The 19,039-nt window shown below is 36.9% G+C and overlaps 2 protein-coding genes across 4 annotated transcripts; both read right to left on the bottom strand.

Moving 5' to 3' along the window:
• Positions 1 to 1,057: 1,057 nt before the first annotated feature.
• Positions 1,058 to 9,103, bottom strand: LOC122277504. The gene is made up of 6 exons (XM_043087504.1): positions 8,554 to 9,103; positions 6,827 to 6,992; positions 2,827 to 3,003; positions 2,622 to 2,705; positions 1,709 to 1,790; positions 1,058 to 1,601 (listed from the first exon to the last, which is right to left on the bottom strand). Exons 1-6 carry the CDS (start codon positions 8,913 to 8,915, stop codon positions 1,168 to 1,170), a joined length of 1,305 nt encoding a protein of 434 aa, XP_042943438.1. The 5' UTR covers positions 8,916 to 9,103; the 3' UTR covers positions 1,058 to 1,167.
• Positions 9,104 to 13,783: 4,680 nt separating this feature from the next.
• On the bottom strand, positions 13,784 to 18,420 carry LOC122277488 (protein WVD2-like 3). Of its 3 annotated transcripts, none has more exons than XM_043087484.1 (7): positions 18,131 to 18,420; positions 15,687 to 16,254; positions 15,451 to 15,539; positions 15,190 to 15,283; positions 15,003 to 15,074; positions 14,637 to 14,747; positions 13,784 to 14,245 (listed from the first exon to the last, which is right to left on the bottom strand). In XM_043087484.1, exons 2-7 carry the CDS (start codon positions 16,248 to 16,250, stop codon positions 13,940 to 13,942), a joined length of 1,236 nt encoding a protein of 411 aa, XP_042943418.1. In that variant the 5' UTR covers positions 16,251 to 16,254; positions 18,131 to 18,420; the 3' UTR covers positions 13,784 to 13,939. The 3 variants fall into 3 exon arrangements, with proteins under 3 accessions (XP_042943418.1, XP_042943410.1, XP_042943428.1); XM_043087476.1 differs by having other exon boundaries at positions 18,245 to 18,419; XM_043087494.1 differs by having other exon boundaries at positions 18,116 to 18,255.
• Positions 18,421 to 19,039: the final 619 nt, after the last annotated feature.

Below are 19,039 nucleotides of genomic sequence, written 5' to 3'. Positions count from 1 at the left end.
TCGATCGCCTTGCTAGTTGCATGAGCATTGTATCTTAGATTAGAAAAATTAAAAATTCTATTTCTCAGTCTTTATTATTTTATTTTTTATGTTACATCAAATGATTGACTGACAAGTACAATATAATATAATAAATAAATAGTATGAAAAAAAATGATGATAAGTTAGTACTATGTCAGGGTGTCAGCTAAAAAATAATAATTTTTTATTTTTTATTATAATTATTATAATGAATTCCACTATCATTACGTGTTTCCACAAAATTTTAGTAAAAAATTCTACAATCCATCACAATTGACGTTTGTTTATCATTTTTCAACATTTTCATAAAACAGTGATGGGATTACTTTTATTCTTGCACGTGGGGGCGGACCTGGGTCCAGGTAGTCGGTGCTAGCTGGAACCCGAGTTTAGCCCAACACAGGGTGGGAGCCTGACTCAACGCACTCGGATTAGAGACGGTGGGCTAAAAATAGAATGGCCCAGAAAAGTCGCAGGCCCACACATCATTACTCGTATGGGGTTTATTTTGTTTTCCAACTTGTTTACTGAGACTTGGAGAGGAAGCATCTAACTGGGACTTACGGAGTGGTTTTAGCAAAATTGAGAACAAGTTGATCGATTTTGAATAGAAATAAGTAGAAAAGCTAACTTTTGACAAGGTGGATCATGGCGGACAATGATAATGAAACCCAGATCTATAACTATGGATTATCATTGCAATTAAGCTCATAAGAAAAAAAAGTTTGTATCGAGTCTACAAACTATAACATCAATAGAAGATAAAGAGCAGTCGCTGATTTTCTCTGTTTTTATTTTTTGTTTTTCTGTTTTGCCAAGTTACTGATTCCAAATAAAAATTTAATAAAAGAGAGTGGACTGAAATTACAGTTCATGTGTATTGTCGTTAGTTATTGAAGATCGTCCACCTCAAAAGCTTGGAAGCTTTTAGATAATACAAAATCCACGCCAATCCCCCGAGATAACATGCCAATCCTAACTCTCCAAATCGCCATGTAAATTGAGAGAGAGAGAGAGAGAGAGAGAGAGAGAGAGAGAGAGCAAACTTTAAGAAATTCTATATGATCTCAATAAGTAACAATTCATGTATTGATATCTAGATAAAAATTTCATGAATCTCCACAACAGATAAAAATACAATGTCTCTCACCTCCGAGCAAGTCTCTTCCCTGCTCCCAGTAACAAGACCTTACCTATTGCACCCGATTGAAGTCCAAAAACGAGAGCCACCGTTCCACCTATAGCTAACCATTTCCAATCAATGCCGTGGTCTTTTTGTGGCTTATTCACCACAACTTGATCTTTTTGCCCTTCACCAGAAGCTGGCTCTAAAGAGTCCATGCCTCCCACGAAAGGAATCTTTGTTGTGATTCTTGCCATCAGTGCGCTTCTAGACAAAGAAGCGTCTGATTTCCTCGCATTCTGATATGCTCTCAAGCCAGAATGCAATTTCTTGATAGCTCCCCACATGCCATGACGGACTCCCAATTTTGCCACATCTTTGGGTATTCCCATGTCTTCATCATGCACAAGTGTAACCTCGCATGCCGACAATTGTCCATCACCCTTACGAGATTCCACTGCATATATTTTCCAAATTCAGCAAATATGGCGGCAACACTCGGTTGTCACTGAAATTTGCTTACTGCATTGTTGCAAAAATAAAGAAAACAACTAGCACTCTTACCAGCCCTGATAATCCAACTAGAGAAATATAGCTCAACACGTCTAGGCTTGTCACGCTTGGGCAAAGATGGATACGGCACACCCTACAATATTGAAGCTCACATATTAAGACATGCCCATATGCTGTAAATACGTTAGGAATCACATACTAAAATTATGTATAATCTTTTTTGACAGTACAAATACAAGCCAAGTCAAAGACATTGAACCTCATGCAAATCTGGTAAAGTGACAAAGGAAACTCATAAAACATGCAGCAGCTTTACCCTCTAATCAATCATTTTCTTTCATTTTTCCTTCTTTTTCTTTTATTAACTTTTTTTAGGGGTAATTGGGTGGTGGGAGGGAGGGAGGGTCGCCGAATCCCCTATATCAACTATTTTCATCAGCCAAAACATTATTTTCATCTCAGCTAACCACGGTATAATCCTAGATGCAATCAAAAGATATATAAAAAAAAAAAAATGGTTCTCTGGTGAGAGGTCTCCGAAGCTTCTCAATGAAACAACCTAACTAACAGGTGATTTTCTATGTCCTTGGCTAGGCCAAGGGAGCAAAAAATGCAAAACAAATAGCAGTGACATGTTTCAATGCCACAAAACAGACAAGAAGGGGATCAAGGTTACTCATATACACTACATTAATATTTCTTAGTCCTTTTAGGTTCACTTTTATTCTAGATTACGCAAGAATGGATGAACATGCTAAAAAATGGCCCAGAATATCCGATTTGTCCAGAACAATCTGTCATTATTTATAGAGTTGTTTTTATGATCATGAATAGTTACTACTGACCATCTCAACCCCTGCAGTCATAACACTCTAGAAGGGCCTGTTCTTCAAGGGGCGGTAAAGAAGCAATAAAGGACAAGATTACTGCTCAAAAATAAATGAATATATGTTGCAACTAATACCTTTGTCACACAATAGTAAGTCTTCCCAGCCTCCCATATTCTTCGACCAATGATATATTCTCGATCGCTGCAGAAGAAAGGGAACTGCAAATGGGAGGGTACTAAAGTAAGGTATTAATACATAATTTTTTTTTTTTTTAATTTAGTGCTTGTATTATAAAACCAAGGCATACATACAACCCTGCAAATTTTTTGATATGCAAACCTTTTTTATCCAGTGAACAATCATTTTCCCTGTATGTTGGCACTCCTCCAATATTTTGGAATACACGAGCATAGGATCCCACTTAGGTCGAAATTCATCATCCCAGAAAAAATCTCTAACAACCTCGGGTGTTGCATCCTCAAAGACAGTTCTACTACGGTAAACTGGCGGGCCTGTCTGATATCAAAATCACCATCAGATGGTAAGACACAATATGGTCAAACTACTACAAGAATGGGAAAGACAGAACATCATGAAGAACATGCTGCGAGGTCAAATATAATATAACATACATGCAAAGCAAACAAATAGAGAAGAGGCTAACTAGTGCACAGGGGCACAAGCTCCTCAATCATCTTTAAAAGTCACAAATTTGTATGTTAAAAATATGGAAGGAAGTAGCATATGTCTATCATGTAAGCAAGACTAAAAAGGCCCAACGCTGCAACAAGAAACAGAATCCCTGCTTTTCATAAGATATCAGAATGATTATAAGAACAATTCACCTAATGCATGTCATGCATGCATAACATATAAAATCGACTGAAAATTGCAAGTAAAATGAGACCCCCCCCCCCCCCCCCCCAAAAAAAAAAAAAAAAAAAGAAATTTGTCGCAAGCCACGTTGGGCTTAGGCCACCCCAAAATTTTTTGAAATTAACCCCCATGCTCTCTAGAATTTTCTAAAATTTCAAAATACCTAGAAATGCCTCTTCAATTTTTTTCCTATAGTCCCAAAATTTGTATAATTTCTATATATTATCTATTTTCAAGGATGTGGCCTCAATAAGATTAATTTAAACTAAGTTTAGGATAAATAATAAATTTATTAATATAGATCCCAAAGTTTTTTGTTGTGCAATATTAGGCTTCTTAACAGTGAAAATACAAGAAAAATCATTTAAGGTTGATGATCTATATGAAAAGTAGTTGAGAGGTTTTATCCTCTAGACTTCATTGAGCAAGAAAAAATTTATTTAATGTCTCAATTATATCATTATATATAACTTTTCTTGTTGGGAAGTGATCGAGGAAGATTTTTTTTTTTTTTTTTTTGATAAGTAAGAGAAAAAATATTATTGATCTGAAAGAAATAGGCGTGATCAGAAAGAAATAGGCGTGATCAAGGAAGATCTTATGCAGGCCTTTCAAGAGTTTCACATTAATGCTAGATTTGAAAAAAGTCTTAATGCTACCTTCCTAGCACTCATTCCCAAAAAGATGGGGTCTGCGGATGTTAGAGACTATCACCCCATTAGCCTTGTAAATAGGGTTTATAAGATTCTTTCCAAAGTGCTAGTGAATAGATTAAGCTCGGTGGTGGAAAGGCTAATATCAAAGCCGCAAAATGCATTTGTTAAAGGTAGACAAATCCTAGATTCAGTCTTGATTGCAAATGAAGTTTTGGACGGACGACTCAAATCTAGAGAACCCAGGCTGCTTTGCAAATTAGACATAGAGAAAGCCTATGATCATTTCAACTAGGAGTTCTTACTTTATTTGCTTGCAAGATGTGGCTTTGGGGAGAAATGGCAAAAATGGGTCGAATTTTGCATCTCTATAGTTAGATTCCCTATCTTGGTAAATGGCTCACTGGTGGGTTTCTTCAACCCCTCCCGTGGTTTGAGACAGGGGGACCCGCTCTCTCTTCCACCTTTTCTATTTTTCATGGAAGCTCTCAGCAAGATGATTGTGGGCCTTGTGAAAGGTGGGTTACTCTATGTTTTTTAGGTGGAAAATGGCGATCTTGACATTTCTCACCTGCTATTTGCTGACAACACTCCTATCTTCTGTGGTGCACATCTTGGGCACATTCCATCCTTGCGGGCTTTACTTCTTTGTTTTGAAGCTATTTCAGGATTGAGAGCTAATCTTTCACAGTCTGAATTGGTGCTGGTAGGGGTAGTCCCTAAAGAGGAGAATTTAGCTACTCTCTTGGGGTGCAAGGTATCATCTCTACCTTTGAAGTATCTTGGCTTACCTTTGGGTGCTCCATTCAAATCCGAAAGAATTTGGCATAGTGTGGTTGAAAAGGTGGAGCGCAAATTGGCTTCTTGGAAGAGGTTGTATTAGTCAAAAGTTGGTAGGTTGACTTTAATTAAAAGTCATCTTTCTAACTTACCCACCTATTTCCTGTCATTGTTCCTGCTCCTTACAAAGGTTTTCAACCATATTGAGAAGTTACAAATGGATTTCTTGTGGAGTGGATTGGGGGAAGAATTCAAATTTTATTTGGTTAATTGGTCAATGGTCTGTACTCCATTTTCTAGGGGTGGATTGGGGATTCACCACTTGACAAAATTTAATCAAGCCCGATTGGGTAAACGTTTGTGGAGGTATCAACACGAAAGAGGGACCCTATGGAAGTTAGTTATAGATTCACAGTTTGGGGAGGCTTGGGGTGAATGGTGCTCGAATGAGGTACACAGCCCATATGGGGTGGGTTTGTGGAAATTCGTTAGGACACATTGGGAGATCTTTCGAGAACATGAACATATTGTGGTGGGTGACTGTTCTCGTGTTAGGTTTTGGCACAACAAATGTTGTGGTTAAAGAAGGCTACAAGACACCTTCTCGGCCATTTTTAAGCTTGCACGAGAAAAAGATGCAGTAATAGCTAACCTCTTGGTCATTTCTAGGGGCTCCCTTCAATGGAATATTGAGTTCAATAGGGCAGCCCAAGATTGAGAGTTGGAGGCTATTACAAAGTTTTATACGACATTATATTCCATAAACATGACCGAGGGTATCAGCTATAAGATGAACTGAAGCCCATCCAAGAAAGAAAAATTCACTATTAGATTATTTTACCAGGTTCTAACAAGTCCTAGAATGACAAAGTTTCCATCGAAAAGTATATGGCAGACGAAAGCTCATTCAAAAGTAGCTTTCTTTGTATGGACAACATCATTGGACAAGATCCTTAAGGAAACGTTGGGTAATGGTGTTGGACTGATGTTGTATATGTAAGAAGAATGGTGAATCTGTAGATAATTTGCTTTTACATTGCGAGGTGGCCAGGACCATGTGGGATGATTTTTTCATGAGAATAGGATTGTCATGGGTCATGCCTCTTAGATTGGTGGATTTCCTTGCAAGCTGAGGAGGTCTTCACGGTAACTCACAAGTGGCAGCCATCTAGAGAAATGGTTCCTATCTGTATGTGTTGGTGCATCTGCCAGGAGAGAAATGTTAGGAGCTTCAAAGATTGTGAGAGAACAATGGATGAGCTAAAAGTTTTTTTTTTTTTAAATTATTGATCTTTTGGGCGGGGACCATTGTTTGTAATGGACTAAATGTCCATGATTTTCTCCTTTCGATTATAAACTCTAACTTGGGGCTTCTCATGTATACTCCCTATGTACTTGGGCTTTGCCTATTTGTATGAATAAAACTTTGTGATTGCCTATAAAAAAATATCATTATGTATTTAATGTGACACGAAAATATCTAGATTTTACATAAAATTTAATAAACTAGATTACACACTAGAATGAAAGATTGCCTTCTAAAAGATCAATTGATAGATTCTACCAAAAAAAAAAAAAAAAATTATAAATCTTTCATTGCAAAAATAATAATGGCTTATCAAAAAAAATATAATGGATGAATATTATTCCATGAAACATTATCATCATAAATCTGAAACGTATATGAAGTTGTATTTTTAGAATTTTATTTTTACACGTTTGTAGCAAATTATCAAGATATAGTTTTATATATAGTTTCTTTTTTTCTATTTAAATCTCTTTTTTATTTTACATAAATGTGTCACACGATAAAAAAGTCCCCCCCCCCCCCCCCCCCCCCGGCCCCAAAAAAAAAAAACCAAAAGATAAGTAATCTAGGCATCCTTTTTTATCCTTAACAAGTTTCTCTATGAAATAATGAGAAGCCAATATTCTTCTTGGGTACATTACATTTAATGAAACTCATACACATCATTTTAGCTGATGAAGAACAGAAAATACATATAATAGAAGTCAAAGTCAGAATCTACCGGAGGCTCATGGCGCCAAGTTTGGTATGCCATGTTGGGAGTAGACTTGTCCATGAAACTTTGCCATTCCAACTCTCCATTCTTCCCTCCAAGAAGGTGCAATAAGTGTTCTAGATCATTCTCTGTGACAATGTCCTGCACTCGCCCCTCACCATCTGTGGTGGAGCTGCAGGAAAGTTAAAGGAATCGCAAACCAATTAAAGTATGAACCAATTAAAGTATGAATAAGATACAGAATTGCTCCAACACAGTACCAGATTTTGTTTGTAAGAGTTTTTTAAGATCACCAATAGATTATAAACACAGCAGCATAGTACAACTAGAAAAAATTTATATCATCTCAGAAAACTCAAGAAAACAACTAAAAGAGGAAGTTAATAAACAAAATTAATTACATAGTCATTAGGCCAAAATCATTAGGAGACACTTTCATTCCTTGCCTAAAGTGGCATATCAATCCGATGCACAAAACAAGCACTACCAACATTGACAGCTGTCTACATGAATCAATGATTATTGCAGGGAAAAAATCAAATGATTTTGAACTAGATGCATAATTAACATCAGTGTTGCAGTTTCAGTCGGAAAAATCACCTTATTTGTTGTATATATAGAAAACGTACAAGGCATTTCCACTTCAGCACCATGTATGATACAATAAGCATCATATTCAATAGTTCACAATTTAGTTAACATCCATTTTTTTTTTATAGGCATATACACTGTTCCATTGATTGCCCAATCATTGACCCGATATACAACATAAACAGCAAGCATCCATTCTTACTACAGACATACACGTAATGCTATCAAGTGAAAACACTTCCAAATATTACCAGCAAATTCTTTTATGTCTGGAATAATTGCTTTGAGGAGGCACAAAAATCTGTATTGCCAGGTCCTACTGTCAAGCAGAGTGAAAAATACTCTCTATATGAAAGCACTGGATCAGAGTAGCATGCACTCCCACAATAACCCGTCACTACCATTGGCAAAAAATGTGCAGCAACAGTACACCCAAAACGATCCTCCATTTCACTAAGTCACCAATTTTATTTTTTATTTTTACTTATATAAAAAAAATCAATATGTCACCAATCAAGCATATAGATCTTCCAAGGCAATTAGCTGGTCTCTCATACAGGGTTACCAGTGTATAAAAATTCACGTGCCAAACTTAAATCTTTGAGCTCAAATCACTCTTTTTTTTAAGAAATTATGCCCTTAACTCTGGATAGGACAACAGAAACTCCCACTATCCCTGACAAATCCCAATTCCAAAACATGGCCATTTTACACTCATTAAACCCTGCTTCCTTAACACTCAAAAGTATGAAGGCCAAATACCTAGGTCTCATCCGAAAGATCATCAAAAGAAATTGCACTACTCTCGCCAACAATGTGCCAACTTATCTCAATCAAGCAATGGTATGGTCATCTCATGTTACGCACAAAACCATACCTATCTGGAAATAACTAAACCTGTTGCCTAAAACCGAAATAATCCCACTTCCAGTTAGCAGATAGTGATAAATAATAACATTATATGGTTAAGATCAGTTGCACTAAGATAATCACGGGAACCAATTAAAAAATTAGCGAAACCAAAACGAACGCATAAACCAAGACACTGAATTTCCTTATTTACCACAAAACATTCACAACAATATTCCAAAAAGATAAATAAAAGCCAAAAAATATTAGATTTTCTGTTAAAAAATACTCGCCCAACAGCGTCGCCGTCGACAAATCCTGGGATTGATAGCTTCGATGTGGGCGCCGATCCCTTGCTTTTGCGTCCGAAATTGGACCAGATGGTTCGGCAAACAGAGAAGAAGGAGAAGGCCGTGAAGGCGATCCAGAGGCGACCAGCTCCGAAACCAAGAAGAGCCGCCCAGAGGAAGCGGAACTTGGAGCGAAGGCCGAGAAAGACGAGGCCGGTCCATCTAGGCCGCCACGACCACCCGATGACCAGACCGATCGTTACGGCCAGCCAAATAGGAACTGCGCAGAGCAAAATGTCGACGAATGTCTCGGCGATCGAAGGCCGTCTCAGAAACTCCACGAGATCGAAGAACGGCTCATCCATGACCTCCCTAATCCTCTTAGACTTTCCCAAAAAGTCAGCGAGCTGGATCTACATGGACCACGGGGTACTCTCTGAAGACACGACACAGAACGCAGAGAGGGTGAGATGGAGGGAGGGAGCGGTTAGTGTAGTTGAATTAAGTCTTTTGAAATGACGTGGCATAGTAGAGGCCGTCGATAGGGGTGGCGGAGGTTGTGTTAGGTACGCGATTGGTGGAGCGTGGTAGTTGGGGTTAAGGTCGTAATTAGCAAGTGACAATTGAGGTTGGGGAGGTTATTAATTTGATTTTAAAGATTTTTATTTTTAAGGAAAGATGCCTTCAGTTTTGAATTATTAGATCACAACTATCACGTGGTTATTGCATACATAATGGACTTGGAGGAAGTGATGACAGGCCCATGAGAGGAAGATTGGCCCAATTAATTGGACTTAAGCCCGATTTCATCACAACACCTCAGTACTCGGCTCAACAAGAAGTGATTACGTTTCGTACGCTTTCAATGCATGACTCTCTTGTACACGCTGCATGTCCACAGCTTGGATTCAGACAGACTTCTTTATGAATTATATACGTAACTAAAACATTTTTTTAAAATGATTTTTTTGATAAATTCGGATATCGGTTACAATTCAAGTAACCGAATATTCGGTTAATTCGAGCAAGTATTCAAACAGTATTATAAATCCGAAGGTGAATCTGGATATAGCGGAATACCCTTGATCGACATCCTGGTTTATAGCGTCAAGCATAAAAAAGATGGGGAAGGGGGGAGCTTGTGTGTTGGAAAAAAAGTCTCTGATGGTGACCTGTTTTTGAATAAAATGGACTTTTCGGGTATTTTCAATTAGCTGTTGAATGCTTTATAGATTTTAAAAATGGTCAAGTCACCCAAAAAGTACTCGAAAATAATTAGGGAATCCATTTACAATATTGACAACGAATTCCGTATGGCTTTATCGAGCATAGGAATTACTTTTTATCATACACACTCAAGATGTCTCTCTTCTCTTTTGACTCCTATGAGGAGATCTCAATCCTTTTTTCTTTTTTTTTTTTGGCGAATCATCGAATCTAAGTATCCAAAACCATGTCATTTCTTATGATTGATTGCACGGGAACATGATATGCTTTGCAAAAATAAACGAAAAGGCTAAAGCAAGATCTGTCGAGCTACGCTAGCTATGATTTCCATTTGGTACATGATGATACTTGATGAATTCATCAGTTTCGGATACCACATTCTGGTACCATTCCTGTTTTCCAAGCAACACTGCATATATAAAATTATGGATATTCGAGTGATAGAAAGTTTGCCAAACTGATCATGATAATTAGACAATGATAGAAGTCGGAACCAGCTGTGGTGATGGAGATGGAGGGTGACCTTTTCTAATTTTGGTAAATATTTAATAGCCATTTGTTTGACATTTCTTCCAGATTGAAATTTTTGTACAAATTATGCCATTAACAAGTCAAAAGCAATATATATTCACCGACCATTTGACCCAGAAACATGCCTCTAATTCTTTTTAATTATCTGTCTATGAATCGTAAAAAGACCTACTGCAATACGCCATCCCTTAAAAAAAACCCTCTAGTTAAGTGGGTTCTCTGTTTTTCCCATTCCTACCAAGTAAAGATGAAATACATATCTGAAGACTGACATATATGGTGGGGGCATGGCTTACGAATGAGATCCATGAAGAACAGATCCACACGGCAGTATAGGTTTTTCATGCACAATCTGAATGTGAACATTGGGTAGGATCGGACCCACATGTTATTAAAAAGTTGAGAGAAGTGGGCAAAGACTCAGGAGGTGGTTATGATGGCAGTCTTAAGGTGGAAAAAAGGAGTAAATTCAAAGCTCGACTTTGATAGGTAGCAAAAGAATATCTCCCCGTCTCATGCAACACATAAAGTGAAAGCTCCTGAGCTTATATTCTTTGTAACTCCCAGCAAGCAAAGGCAAAGGGAAAGACAAGATTCAAACACCAAAAGATAAAACACAACTTTATTTGCTTATTTTTATTTTTATTTTTTGCCTTCACAGTCATATTTTCACACAAACCCCGTGTCTGTATTTCAACGAATTTGGTAGGAAGTAGGAACAGAGATTTTGCAGACTTGGGGAGCATTGGAAATTAAACTCCTAGATGCTATGATTTTTTCAACGGTTTTCCAAGTATTTCCTAAACTTTTCCAAGATTTGAAGTGGTGAAGCTGAAGCAAAGAACTTCCAGAAAGTACTTTGTTGTCTTTCCAGTTTGTTCCAGTGAATTTGCTTCTCATGAACAAGTTGGCTGCACATTCTTTTGTGCGAATCAAATCCCCAGTAGTTTTTTTTTTTTTTGTAGTATTCAAGATATAGACTGTCTTTTTTATCAAGGAGAAAAACAAAACTATGAAAAATAACACACACACACACACACAATTTTCTACAAAGGGATGTATAATGCAATTTTATTTAAAAATATCGGTCTCGATAGATTACGTACTGTACGTTTGAAACTACGGAGTTTTACGTGCACTTCTAGTTGCAAATTTCAAAGGAAAATGCTATTTGCAGGAAAAACGACTTTATTGAAAGTAAGTGTTATTGAATTTGCTCTAAACCAGGCCATTATATGTACCTGTTCGGATAGCGTACTCAAAACAGCGTGCCTCCCTCCTTCGCTTGACATTCTCATTGGAGAAAAGGGAGAGATCGATGCATAATATATAAGAAAATAGATAGAAGTAAGAACTTACATGTTGAAAGCAGAAGGAAATATTGGATGATTGAAGTTTAGGCTTCCCATCGATCATGTACGAAGACTCTCTAGCTATTGGAGAGTTGGGGGGAATGAAGCCTGGTCCGAGATCATTTGAATGAATGATTCTCTGTGCTTCACATGGTCTCGAACCAGACAGCATTCCCCTCAACTCATGGGGAGAGAGAGAGAGAGAGAGAGAGAGAGAGAGAGAGAGAGAGAGAGAGAGAGAGAGAGAGAGAGGGGACTGTTTGATTTTGAGACAGCCATGCATTTCATTGGCCCTTATATACGTGGGGGAGGAAGAAGAGTGTTTTTGTGGGTCGGGTGACATGGAGTCCCACTTTGTACAGCTCCCTATTAAACCTTTAGACTTTGGAAGTAAAAAAATAGATTGGGCTAGGTTTGGCTGAATGCACAGACAATCTCACCGCACTTCTCTACCTAATTTTAACCTGGCTCTTCTTTATTCATCCCCCCACAGTTTTCTGTTGCTTGTTACACCAAAATTGTCATCTTGCATGCATTAGATAAACCAAAAAACGTTTTCTAATGTACGTCAATGTTGATTTTTGTAAACACTGCCAAACAAATCTTTATAGGTTACGACAATAGGTATTGAGGTCTAATGAATCGAAAAAGGCACAGTTTGGTTGGAGAAATAAGACCAGTTGCCACTGTTAATTAATAGGTTCATCTCTCTCTCTCTCTCTCTCTGAGGGAATGGTGCACTAATGAGGTCAAATCAAGATTCTTTTAAAAAAAAAAAGAAAAAAAACAGCTCATCCTCATCCTCTTAATTTCACTAGGTATTGCCATTCAAATCCTCCGATGAGAACATGTGGCATGGTTCACTTCCATCCGATCGGTCGACCGATCCTATCGCGATCATATATTGATCATTGCTTAGGGAGGATGTTATTGTTGAATCGGTATGGAGCTTAAAGTTGATGGTACATGATGTCTTGACATTAGTGCTTAAAAGTTAAAAGGAGGAGGTCTCTTTTGCTTCCCACTTGAAGAAAGGGAAAGATATGAGGTGATACGTAGAACCTTCATTGACGCATGGGATGCTCCAAATAGTGCGATTCCAAGCTTAAATGGAAAGAAATACAGGTTGGCCTGTTAAAAGCTTAAGCAGGATTTTGTGAGAGTTGGCAAAATTACGAAGACATAGATGTTAAATTGTTGAGATAATGTCAAGGTACCTACTAATCAAGTGTTGCAAATGAACTTCAAATAAAATTACTGGGGAGCATATAATAGGACTACATACTTTTGCGACCGATCCAAAACAATTGTTATTTGCAATTAGGATCGTTATTGTTATTTTTGAGGCACATTTTCAAGTATTTGCAACCAAAGAGTTCTATTTACAGAAGATAAAAAGAACAAAAGAAACAAATACTCCCTAAGAACCAAGAGAACTTAAAGTAGAGCTAATTTTGGAACCCGCCCGGGGGTGGGGGAGAGGGGGGTGGCGTCATGGTCCGCTCAGAAAGTCCATCTTTTGCTATGTGATATCTAAGAAGTTTTAACACGGACGTGTTTTACGCTCCATAGCGTCTTTCATTTTTTTCTTTTTTCCCCCTTTTCCTTTGAGAGCTTTTCATAATGAGGCTTACCATAATCATGCAAATACATGGATTTCCAACCCAACAAAAGCACAACTTAATGGGTCCCTCACCCTAAACTTTATGTTCCTCATCTCTCGGTCAGGGTGACAGTAAACAAATATTAGAACTTCCACACTACCAAGCAAAACATGGGTACACGTTCTACACTGAAAACAAAAACTTTGATGATTATGTTATACAAGGACTGTTTTGTGCAATATCCCAAACCAACAAAAGAAAAAAATTCGAATCCTAATCGGGGCATCCTGTCCAGAAAAAATAATAATAATAATTAATTAGATGGGGCCTATGTAGTAGGTCATGCCCTTGGCTAGGTTTTCTATTTTTTCTTTTTTTGGTGGGCAGCCAGTTGTATAAAAACACTTCAATTTTCAATCTGTAAAATAAAAATTTGAATTTTACATGGAAGAAAAGAAAAAGGGAAAGGAAAGATGAATCCTTTATATATATATATATATATATATGAGTGGACATAACTTACAGAATTTACACATCATACATTAAACAAAGCACTGCAACAAGTCCTTGCATGTTAAAGTAAATAACTTACACATATTTTTCAGAGCAGTCACCAGAAAACTAGAGAAAATGAAGATCCATTTCCTCTTACAAATTAGAAAACTCACCAGAAACTCAAGAATGGACATCAACGACCACATTCCCCTCACCATTAACCTTGGTTGTAAATGATTCGTTTATCTCTTCCGCTTCTTTGGAGTCATCTTTGAATTTGCACAGTGTATTACCATTCTGGATGTTGATCTGATCCTTAGAAAAGGTGGAACCATCGGTGGTGGTTTCTTCTTTGTAAATACCAAGGCTATGACGATTTCCCTGAGCACAAGCTCCTTTCACCTTGTGTCCCCGGGATAAACTGACTGTCTCACTGCAGCTCTTCCTTCGGCCCAGCTTTGGTGATTTTGCACGAGTTGGTGGCAACTAACGTTCATACAAGCAACAAAATCAAATTTAAGCATACTATTAAGATAGTCATTTTCTGTTACTTTTTTTTTTATAAAGAAACAAATTGTATTGATCAAAGGCAAAGCCAGTATTACAACTCTAACGCCCTAACTAGGTAGGCACATTAGAGACTTTTCTGTTACTTAATGATCTCTAAACAGATAGAACCTAGAAGTTCAGATACTAGCTTAACAATTTTCATATTTTGATAGATAAAATTCATTGGAATAATGCCATGCACACCGCTAAAAAAGAGCAGAGAAAAGCAAGAAAGGAAAGATTAAAAAAAAAAAAAAAATTACAAGTTCTGGATAAGGTCCTGTACTTCTATATGACATCATAAGAATAAGAGGTGTCTACGCAGTACCTTTTTGAGTTCAGCCTTTGGTGGAGGTCCCTCATGATAAAAGCTTGGCATTGGGCTTGCTTTAAACATTAAACTCCTCCTCAGTTGTTTAATAGATGCCTCTTTCTCTTCCTTAAATTTTCAAAATTCATGAAAGAGGACACAGGCAAAGTAAATGATAGTAATATTATCTAACACAGCCACACAAAATTAATAAACAGAAATGAGGGAGGGAAAGCAATGACAGAAAAAACAGTCTATTGACCACCATGTGGGAGAGAGAGTACTCTAAATAGTTTTATTTATTTATTTATAATTAATCACAGAGAGAGAGAGTGTGTGTGCTCTAAATAGTCTAGTTCAAAGATACTTGAGAAAGAATCCTACCTTTGTCCTTGCTTCACTTTGAGTTTTCTCAGCTTCCAATGCTTGGTGTTTCTCCTCTAATTTTGAATAAAACTGAAACGTGGCAACATGATAGGGATGTGTGGCTTTGCATTTAGGCTATGTCATAAACACTGTACCTATATTCAAACATAAAAAGAACTTTGGATGCAAAATTCAAACATAATACCTCCCTCCGTTTCTCTGCACGCTCAGTGCATCTAAATACTGGAGCTGATGCAACAGTCGGCCTGGACTTAATTGCCCTTGTAGATACTGCAGTTCTATGCATAGTCAAAGGATGAAATTAATTTCAGAACTGAGAAGGTGAGGGGAGACACTACAAAAGTAAGAAAGAAACATGATTTTTTTTTTTTTTTTTTTTTTTGATAAGTAGAAAGAAACATGAAATAAAACAAGTAAACTCCGACTGAAAGGGATAAGAGAATACGAGGAAGCAACAGAACAGGAATCTTCTTCATCAGGATGCTTCTTGTTATCAGGTTGCAGTGGCTTCCTCGGTAACACTTGTGATATTTGCTATTCATACAGAAATTTAAAAATCAATTGAAAAAAATAAATTATATTTTACCAACTAGAAACGGTAATTTATTCATGATTCAATGGTTGTGATTGTGATCTTGTGACATTCCTTTTACAAGAAATCAAGAATTAGTCAGTAGTTACCTGATAGGGCTTTGTGGTATTTGGATGTCGCAAATTGTTAGCAGCAGATGATTTATTCAGGCGAGTCCCAATATCAGGTTGAGCACCAGCAGGAGAAATTCCAGATGACGCACGCTTTTCAGTTGCTAGTGCAAATGGCTGTGGAACAGTGTGTTTTGTTCGAACATTTGCAGCAAGAGCTCTAGATGCTTGCTTGATAGGAATTTGTGACCTATCATTGTCCTTTTTCTTCTGGGTTTCTGATTTTATCTTTTCATCAGGCAGACCAGCTTTAAAATGTGAGTTTATTGCATTCTGCTCTTCCTTACATTTTTCATTATGACAGAGTTCAGGTAACTCTACTGAATTTTCAGTAGTACATTCCTTCACATCATATTCCTTCACTTCAGTGCTTTCTTCTGAACTTTGGATTTCAGGACCCTCATTAATATGCTCGTATGACTCAGACCCATCATGATGAATGGGAGCAGTTTCATGGTTTGAATCATGGGAAACACCATTTGAATAAACTATGACACAATCTGGCTCCTTGTCCATACAAATATCTGGAACTTCTATTCCCATTGCACTGCAATAAAGGAACATAAATATCACATCCACGCTAATTTGGTCATGCTCTCGGTGCCGCAAACATCTCTGCTTCCAAAATTCCCAACCATTACATTTACTAATCCAATTTTGTTTTAATTCCCAAGTTACCATGTCATTAACTACAATCATCTTAAAATGGCTAGACTCACGTAAACATATATATAAACTTAGACTCACGTAAATATATATATAAACTTAGTATTACCTCTGAAGCCTGAAGCATACACAAAATATAACACCAATACCATTTTCTTTGATATGTTAGCAGGAAATTAATTGTATGGATCAAGAAAAAGAGAGAAGAAGAATCTTGGAGAGACTTTCTCCAAGAGAAACAAACATTAGAACCTATATGAAAAGCTTTTAAAAGTTAACATGATAAAAGGAATATACAAGATGCACATAGAAACAACCAAGGTGCACACAGACTAGCGAACCAAAGGAAAAATAAATCAATCCAATTTCAGTCCACAAACGATTACATCTTGCTTAATCCACTTCCCAGGAATGTATTTGTGATAGCGTCTCTCTTCCTATGGGCTCAACTAAAGTCTTCATTATACTTATAAAAAAAAAAAAAAAGTCTTCATCATAGAAAGTTGAAGTTTAGAGGAAATTGAAGCCTTCTGGCAGAAAGAAAACCTTGGAAATTATATACATGAATGAAAGAAAGGATAAATTCAACTTATCAAAAAAACAAAAAAAAAAAAAAAAAGATAAATTCAAAAGAAATGAGATTTCATTTGATGGGGGGAAATGCTACTGGTAGTAATTGCGTATCAATATTGTTGGAGTACAGCAAATTCAACACAATAACAGACAAAAGGGACACAGTGAATCTAAAAGACTAAAGTATGCTTACAGGAAATTACGATATTCATATGAAAAGGATATAAAGCAATGAATTAGTCATGTCAAAGGGAGCACAGACAATTGTCCGTACAAGAAGCAACCCTGAAATTGGATGTGAAAATTCCAGGAGAAAGCAAGGGGTTTCCCGAGTGAACGATAGGCACTCAAGCACTACAAAATAATATGAAGAATCCCCGTAGAGGCAGGTATTGGCGTTTGCTCAATCCATTTTTAGGATATCGCGAGCCCAATATAGAATCACTGACTAAGAAGCATCAATTCCAGAAATTGGGAGATAAATCAAGACGAATTCATAATTTTTCAGTCTTAGCAAGGTAAATGAGAAGTACTAATAGCATATAAGCGACTAGGATATTCTTCTATCTTCTATCACTAAAGCCAATATTTCACCAATTCTACATTCAATCAAGAGAAGAGATCACTCTTCTGCTGACTCCAACTATAAGTAATCAATCTATCTAATAACATTCATGCGGACGTCAAAATTCACAGCTTTAAACTTTTGCATGAATCTTAACTGCAATGAAATACACACAACATATATACGTGTACACACACAGAGGACTAAACTCAACTAGAGCAAATAGCTGCGTTAACCCCGCTAATCAGATATTTTTGTTCTTTGCTAAAACATAGATTGGCCAGAGAATGGTTTAAATCTGACCTGGCGATGATTTTCCAATTAAAAAAAACGCGGTCCAAGAACAGAAGGATCGAACAAAAAAGCTTCTTTTTCGTGTTCAATGTTTATAACTAAGGGAAAATAAAGTGCTCTTTCGATTCCAAAAATGAAAAATTATCCTACATTTCTACGGGAGCGAAACAAAACTCGAAAAAAAAAAGCAAACAAATAAATTACAATTTCAAATCGAAGCAACAATGAAGAACCAGAAAATGGAACCGAGTGCAAGAAAATGCAAATCCAGAGAGAGGGAGAAATCAAAGAGGGAAGAATAACAAGCAACCAAACGACAACGCACGGCTCGAGGCATCGAAGATTTGAATTTAGAGCTACATTTCCACCATGCACGAGTAAGCAGATCCGAGAGGGCAGAGAAAGAAGCAGAGTGTGGTAAATGTGGGAAACAACTCACGGTTTTGGTCCGATCTGTGAAAGAACGGAGTCTCTGCCTCCGGTCTCAGACTCTCAGGTTTCTGCTGCTTTCAGGCATAGGCCTTGGGCCTTGTGGACGATGGTCCTCTCTCTTGTAATCGAGCTGTGAGCGTGTGCGCGTCTGTCTGTCTCTTTAAGTGCGCTTCTGTTTACACGTTTTGGATGTTGGGTTTATATGTGCTGCCGTGCCTCGTCGGTGCTCACGCCGTCACTTCACGCCGTAACGTGGCTTTCAAAATGTTAATAACCACAGCCACGGGTCCATACAGTACGTATTTTTTTTCAGTAGGTTCAAACGAATTTGCGGATCAATTTATATATTAATATAGATATTTTTATATACAAAATTTAAATTAAGATTACTTTTAATATAATTTATTTGCTGACCAATTATATTAGATAAATTTACGTATTAATACGTAAAATCATTTACAATTAAATTTTTTCATATTTCTCTGATCACTGCCGTTCCCATTCTTTTTATTAAGTTAAAAATAAAAAATAAATTCATTTAATTAATATTGAGAATTTATTAATGAAATTATAAATACCAAAAAATGGATAGATAGAAAGCATAATTTTTATTTATCAAATAATTCTCTCTTTTTAAAAAAAAAAAATTCTAATTGTCACTTGAGGAAAATAATTTGTCACCAACATCTTGTTTTCACGTACAAATTATATTTTTTGCAAGTGAAGAAAGTATGCGATTCAACAACACTGTCATTGAGGATCAAGAAAAGTATAAAAAGATTGCTATAAAATCAAAATCAAA

The sequence above is a fragment of the Carya illinoinensis genome, chromosome 1 (assembly GCF_018687715.1).
Source record: "Carya illinoinensis cultivar Pawnee chromosome 1, C.illinoinensisPawnee_v1, whole genome shotgun sequence".
NCBI classification, from domain to species: Eukaryota; Viridiplantae; Streptophyta; class Magnoliopsida; order Fagales; family Juglandaceae; genus Carya; species Carya illinoinensis.
Note: the sequence above shows the minus strand (reverse complement) of the source record. Positions and strands in the feature narration are given on the sequence as shown.